Source organism: Zea mays, chromosome 8 (genome assembly GCF_902167145.1).
Source record: "Zea mays cultivar B73 chromosome 8, Zm-B73-REFERENCE-NAM-5.0, whole genome shotgun sequence".
NCBI classification, from domain to species: Eukaryota; Viridiplantae; Streptophyta; class Magnoliopsida; order Poales; family Poaceae; genus Zea; species Zea mays.
In genome coordinates this window covers 17,618,213-17,625,222 of record NC_050103.1, presented here as the reverse complement: position 1 = coordinate 17,625,222, position 7,010 = coordinate 17,618,213, and the positions used below count along the sequence as shown (strand labels likewise).

Here is a 7,010-nt window from a genome sequence, read left to right as displayed (position 1 = left end):
ACCAGAACCCCGACCCCGACGACCATCTTGAATTCTTGATGAAGATGATGATGGTGCAGAAACAAATGTCTAGAGTAGCTCTAGACAGAAGTGGTGGTGACGCCCTCATAACTTAGCTCTAGACAGTCGTGCGAAATACTGTTTTGCACACTGTAAATTGCACTGTTCGTAGTGAATTTTGAAATAGACTTTGCTGAAGATATTCTTATCCTCTGCTCTCTCATACGATGAGAAGAAAGAAGAGAGGTCGGGGACAGGAGGGGAATGTGGAGAGGGAGATATCTGCAAAAAAAAAAAAACGGAACAAAAACCATCCATCCGCCCATGGATATTACTAGTGGTAGCTACCATTGCAAATGCTTCGGTGTGTGAGTCCTCGGAAAAAGTGCGGCCGGGGCAGGCTCGTGCCGGCCGGAAGCGGCTCAAAACAGCAGCACTGCACTGCAGCAGGCCGGCGTCCGAATCCATCGTCATCAATTCGGCATTTCTTCCCCCGTACAGCCTACCAACCAACTACTACAGCACAGCACGGAGAGAGTCTTGACCTCGGAGCGAGCGAGAGCGAGAGAGAGAGCTCCACCTCCTGCTCGTAGCTCCTGCTACGCGGCTGTATTTATAGCGAGCGTCCTGGCCTCTCTTCTCCCTGCTCGCTCCTAGCTGGGGTGGGGAGGGAAGAAGAGGACAAGCAGCACGCCAACGCGGGAGCATACCGACAGCTCCAGGGAACGATTGAAGGAGTAGGAGAAAGAGAAAGAACAAGCGTGGGATACAGACAACGAGAAGACCGACGAGCCGCGACACCGCCACTGCCACCCCGCTCCGAAGTCCTAGCTCGTGCTACAAAGGAATAAACCAAGGCCGGCCCATGTCTTCATCTAGCGGCTGTAACCGCGGGCGAGCAGTCCTCCCAGTCACTGCCTCCCTCGTTCCCTTCCTGCTCCTCCTCGTCGTCGTCTCGTGCCAGGCCGCCCTGGTGGTCTCCGCGACGCACACGCACGGGCACGGCGGCGGGAAGCATGCCGGCGCCGCGCGGGCGGCCTTCCGTGCCGGGGACGAGCAGGAGGCGTACGCGAGGATCATGGCGCGCATGGCCAGGATGGACAAGGACTCCAACATGACGATACAGGTTCCTTCCCTTCCCATCTCGTACTCGTACATCCATTCCCTGCCTGCTGTTCCTTGGCCCAGCTGTGCGCGCGCGCTGCCGGTTCCGGCTTCCGGCCAAGCAAGCCTGCAAATCCACCACCTCGCTGTCGTTTACGTACTCTAGCTCGTTCGTCGTGTCTCGTGCGTGTGCGTGCGCGTGTGCAGAGCCCCGACGGCGACGTCATCCACTGCGTGCCGGCGCACCTGCAGCCGGCGTTCGACCACCCCAGGCTGAGAGGGCAGGAGCCCGAGGTGAGCCAAAATCCCTTGCTCTACCTAGCATCTAGCATTAGCAAGCACCGCCGTTTCGTTCTGGATCTGTTCCGCGGTCGACGGAGTGTCCTGAGCAACGTGCGTGTGTGCAATTGTGCATCGCTCCCAGGACGAGCCCGTGGAGAGGCCCATGTCCAAGGGCGGCGCCGCCGAGGAGGAGGCCGGCGTGTTCCCGCAGGCGTGGAGCGACGGCGGCAGCAAGCGGTGCCCGGCGGGGACGGTGCCGATACGGCGGACGGCGGCGCGCGACGTGCTGCGGGCCAGCTCCGCGCGCCGGTTCGGGATGAAGGCCCGCGGCGGCGGCAGCAGCAGCAGCAACGCCCGCCGCGACTCCACCAGCAGCGGCCATGAGGTCAGTGAGTCACTCTGTCTCATCAGTCATCGCCTTCGCCTTCGCCTCGCCGCGACGTGCCCGCCCGCCATTAGCGTCGCGACTCGCGAGACCCACACCCACCACGCCCTGAAAAGACACGCACGGCCAGTAATCAAGTCCTGGTGGTGCTGTAACATTAAAGCTGGATTAGTTGGGGGGGAAAACACTGGTGTTAGTGGGAGTAACTGCCGCGATTCATTACGCAACCAAATGGCGCAGCCGTGCATGCCTGCCTGCCTCAGGTTTTGTCGACCGCGCTCCTGCTCTGCTCCAGCAGCCACACCACACCCACAGGCCACAGTGCAGTTAGGCTGGCGCACAGTACATTACTGGCGCATGCAGTGTGCGGTGCGGCCATGGCCGTAGGCCCGTAGCTATAGCAGCGTGGAGCAACGTCCTACTCTCTCTCTATATATATACACCTCGATCTATCGATCGGCTCTGAAACTCTGATGGCTTGCATTTGCATGGTGGGCGCGGCATAACGGCGGCGGCGGCGGCGCTTGCAGCACGCGGTGGGGTACGTGACGGGGGACCAGTTCTACGGCGCCAAGGCCAGCCTGAACGTGTGGCCGGCCAAGGTGGCGTCGGCGGCGGAGTTCAGCCTGTCCCAGATCTGGGTCATCTCCGGCTCCTTCGGCAACGACCTCAACACCATCGAGGCCGGATGGCAGGTGCGTACGTTACGTTACGTGCTTGCTGCAATCAAAACCGCCCTGCTTATTGCTGCCGTACGTACGTGCATGTGTACTCGCCCTCACTTAAACAACCTCCTTCCTTCCTTCCAAGTACATACAGAGATGCGCCCTAGCTAGCTACCTACCAGGAAATCCTTGCATATGTATAATTGCACACATAAATGACGCACCGTATGTGCCGCCGTGTTTCGTTAGTCTATCTACAGCAGCTTGCTCATCTCCATGCTTATATATTTAAATTTCACTACGCAAACAGTACACACTATGATACAAAATAATACTCCCCCCGTTTCGTTTTAGTTGTCGCTGGATAGTGTAAAATTGAACTATCCAGCGACAACTAAAAAGGAACGGAGGGAGTAGTATTTTGGATGATCAGCTGCTACAGAAACTAGACGGGCGCCATTGCCCATTGCTGCGTCCGGATTGTCTTCTAGCTTCCAGCGCGGGAGAGATCGAGCTAGTAGCTATAAGTAAAGGCCTTGCTTGCTTGTTCGGATCCTGCAGCAGTGGCAGTGGTCTCGCGCCAGTCCTCGAACAGAAAAAAGGCCCTCCATCCTGCGCCTGTGTCTTTGCGAGTAATGGGAACCTGACTCGCAGTATAGCTCTTCAGTTCAGGCTGCCCGGCCGGTTGGTGACGCCAGTAAATGTGGGTGCCTCTGCCTCCTAGCTGCTGGCCAGGCAGATGTGCGCGTGAATGAACTCTGGAGGTCCTCCTCCTCTTTGCTTGCGTGCTTGGCTTGCTTTCCACCGACACTTCTGGTGTTCCTATAGCATATTGTATCTATATATCGCTGAGCCAGAGCATTTGAAAGAACTGAACTGAACTGAAGGACACACCATATATACATCAGTGGTTTTCGTAGTTAACTGCTGGTAAGTGGTAACCGCTTTCTTCTACCTCTATATGATGGAGACCTTGCTTCTAGTTACCACCAATAGCAGTATAGTGTATGCGTTTATTGAACTGAAAGGTTATTACCTCGATCTATATGATGGAATGGTAGCTGGATCCCGCTTCCTCTGCAGCATGCATATGCATGTATGTGGCTCTATGTTTGACTTGGGCAGTACATTAAGGTGGTGCAGAACTGGCGCTCATTAATTAGATTCCGTGTCGTCACTGTGTGTGATCTCGATCGGAGATAGATGTGTGCCCATTGACCTGCGACGATGCTGCTGGCGGTTCCAGTTCCAGTCGAGGAGTCAATCACAGATTCTGCTGGAGACTGCACTGCAGTGCTAACTTCCCTGCCTTGCTGCATTGTTTTACTCAGGTGAGCCCTGAGCTGTATGGCGACAGCAGCCCGAGGTTCTTCACGTATTGGACGGTAAGTTTCTGAAAGTGACGTACATGTACAGCACGCAGTATCAGATTTTTATCAAGTAGCTGGTAGCCAACAATATGCGTAGTTTCAGAACTCAGCAACTTGTTATATTGAGTAACATGTCCAAGAGCTAGCAAACACACAGCTGAATGTTGCATCCTAATGCGCCTGTGGCATGCAGACCGATGCGTACCAGGAGACTGGGTGCTACAACCTGCACTGCTCCGGCTTCGTCCAGACGAACAGCCGGATCGCCATTGGAGCCGCCATCTCGCCTACCTCGGTCTACAACGGCCGGCAGTTCGACATCAGCCTGCTCATATGGAAGGTAAGGTATACACTACACACATGTGCACGGCGGCTTCTTCAGTTGAAAGCAAGAAGAAGTGTCATGCTCATGCATGCATGCATGGATGTTGATCTGCTGACAGACTGACGTACGCGCGCGCGCGCAGGACCCGCACCGGGGGAACTGGTGGCTGCAGCTGGGGTCGGGCCCGCTGGTGGGGTACTGGCCGTCGCTCCTGTTCACGCACCTGGGCGCCCACGCCGACATGGTGCAGTTCGGCGGCGAGGTGGTGAACTCGCGCCCGGCGGGGGCGCACACGCCCACGCAGATGGGGAGCGGCCACTTCCCCCGCGAGGGATCCAACCGCGCAGCCTACTTCCGCAACCTGCAGGTCGTCGACGCCGACAACAGCCTCGTCGCCGCCGCCGCGCTCCGCCTCGTCGCCGACCGCCCGGGCTGCTACGACATCCAGGGCGGCTACAACACCGCCTGGGGGAACTACTTCTACTACGGAGGGCCCGGCAGGAACGTGCACTGCCCGTGATCTGTCTCTGTCTCTGTTGGTAGCCGACGCCCGACGACGTACGACCATGAATATACGTGCACAGATAGACATACAGAGAGTGAAGAAGAACGTACGGATCACCGACCCTGCCGGAGTTGCATCGTCGTCGCTCATCAACCGGCCGGACATGGATCGTATAATAGCAACACTGCTAGTCATATATAAGCTACATCTAGTCCCTCGTTTAGTTACTGCATGCATGCTAATGAGTTTTTAAGCAGCCCGACTGCGTATACGCGGCCGGGACGGTAGCAGAGAGGCAAAAGGTTTCGAACTTTCGATATTTGATGTATGTGGGCTTCTTTCGTTTGCATTGGTCTGATTGTTTTTTTTGTCTTGGGTTATGTATATACATGAAGAAATCCACATATAGTATTTTCTTCATCACCATGTGTTGTATAGTACTCCCCATCAGCGTTTACTTTCTCGCCGCAAGATATCAGCGAGTTTCGCCTCTCTTTTTTTTTCCGTTTTCCCCACTGACTGAAAACGGATATGGCCCAGTTTTAACTAGATTTCGATTCAAAATATAAAAAAATACAAAAGTCAAATTTTGGTCAACAAAACGAAATTCGGATCACCCAAAACGAAATTGTGAACCCTGCTCCCCATGCATCCATTGTGTTTTTTCCTTCTAATTTCTAACTACTACTACAACAACAAAAAACAGTAAACCTCCTGATGTTGAGCTTGTGATCTAAATTCTGAATAAGGCGGTTAAATTGGCTAGCAAAGCGGAGGCCCGTCGCGGGAGGCTTGGGACGGGAGCGTAGCGATGCCAATTGGCCTTCAACACGCAATCCAGAGACGCCTGAGGGTGCCTACTCACCTTAGGGTTTCGCCTCTATAAATACACTTGTAATCCACAGGAGATAATCACCTCATTGTAAATTTCCTCCGATCTGTAACCACCCGAAAAATAATGATATTGTTGCTGGCCAACGCTCGTGGTTTTTTCCCCTTCGCTTGGAGGGGTTTTCCACGTTAAATATGTGTCTTATATATGTTTAACAAAAACAAAAAGGACAATCTAATAAGCGTCCAATTACACTTTAACATAAGAACCAAAAACTGGCTTCCTTTACTATCTTCTAAAAGTTGCCTAAAGGGGGTGAATAGGATAAACATGAAAATTATAAACTTTGAACACGAGTTTCACCCGAGGTTAGCGTTAAAACGAGTAATGATAAAATAAGAGTGTGTAAGATAGTTCTTCTTGCCACAAGTTGCTCAATCAATTGGGATAACTTTGCGAGCTAACTCAGAACGATAAGCAAGAGAACTTAGGGAGAGGGGAGAGGAAGAATCAAACCGTAAAGTGGTGATCAACACAAATGAAAAACGACAATTTGTTTCTCGAGGTTCGGTTCTGAAGAACCTACTCCCCGTTGAGGATGCCACGTAGGCCGGATCTCTTTCAACTCTTTCCCTCCCTCAAACGGTCACTTAGACCAATGAGTGCTTCTCCCTAATCTCGAGTGTCACTTAGACCCCGTAAGGATCACCACACAATTAGGTGTCTCTTGCTAGCTTTACAAGTCACTTCAACATAATGATTACAATTTACACTCTCTCTAGACTTTCCAAGGCACTAATCACTAATGATCACTAGTCACAATTATGACACTTGGATAAGTCTGGAAGTTTTGAATGTGTCTTTGAGTGATGTGCTTATTCTTGTATTGAATGTGGACGAATGGAATGCTTGGATGCATTGAATGAAGGTGGTTGGGGTTGTATTTATAGCCACTAACCACTTTCTAGTTGTTATCAACTTTCTGCCACACGCGGATGTACGGTCCGTGCTCTTGGTCCGGACAGTTCGCCCCTGCATATCAACGTCTAAAATTGCAATGGTCACCATAACGGCTATAGCAACGGCTATAAGTGCATTAAATGTGTCGTCATATGTTAGATAAAGCAGTCACAGACGGTCCGTGAGGACACTAAAATGAATTTTACCGAACCCGGCACATTTGATTTTTCTGGTTTTCAACGGACAATCCGCACTAGGAGGCCGGACGGTCCGCGCTTGGTCCCGGATGGTGCTCTTCTCCCCTTCGGACACTCCATAGTAGAAGACTGGATTTCAACATAGTTTCTGTTTGAGGTGCATCAATGTATCGTGGACGGTCCGCCGGAAGAGCTTGGACAATTCACGCCTAGATGAATAATCTACGTCATTCTAGATAGTCGACTTAGAAATGATATGGATAGATTTATGCACATGTGAAACAACCAACTAGATAAACTAGTTAGTTCATAAAGTTATGATGGTCATCGAGCACCAAAATCAAATTAGAGAAAATGGTAAAGGTCATTTCCCTTTCACCTCCTT

General features: G+C 52.2%; 1 protein-coding gene across 2 annotated transcripts; it reads left to right on the top strand.

Annotated features, from left to right (window-relative positions):
- The first annotated feature begins 363 nt into the window (after positions 1-363).
- Positions 364-5,059, top strand: LOC107521949 (NEP-interacting protein 1). 2 transcript variants are annotated; one of them, XM_020542312.3, is made up of 7 exons: positions 364-1,126; positions 1,312-1,398; positions 1,529-1,771; positions 2,302-2,466; positions 3,768-3,821; positions 4,000-4,146; positions 4,250-5,059. In XM_020542312.3, exons 1-7 carry the CDS (start codon positions 866-868, stop codon positions 4,649-4,651), a joined length of 1,359 nt encoding a protein of 452 aa, XP_020397901.1. In that variant the 5' UTR covers positions 364-865; the 3' UTR covers positions 4,652-5,059. The 2 variants fall into 2 exon arrangements, with proteins under 2 accessions (XP_020397901.1, NP_001308646.1); NM_001321717.1 differs by having other exon boundaries at positions 386-1,126; positions 4,274-5,055.
- The last annotated feature ends 1,951 nt before the right edge of the window (positions 5,060-7,010 follow it).

What these genes read in the sequence shown, in the direction of transcription:
- LOC107521949 (XM_020542312.3), top strand. Translation starts at nt 866, where the DNA reads ATGTCTTCATCTAGCGGCTGTAACCGCGGGCGAGCAGTCCTCCCAGTC. An exon ending in ACTCCAACATGACGATACAG is followed by an intron (nt 1,127 to 1,311) that starts GTTCCTTCCCTT and finishes GCGCGTGTGCAG; the next exon opens with AGCCCCGACGGCGACGTCAT. An exon ending in TCAGCCTGCTCATATGGAAG is followed by an intron (nt 4,147 to 4,249) that starts GTAAGGTATACA and finishes ATCTGCTGACAG; the next exon opens with ACTGACGTACGCGCGCGCGC.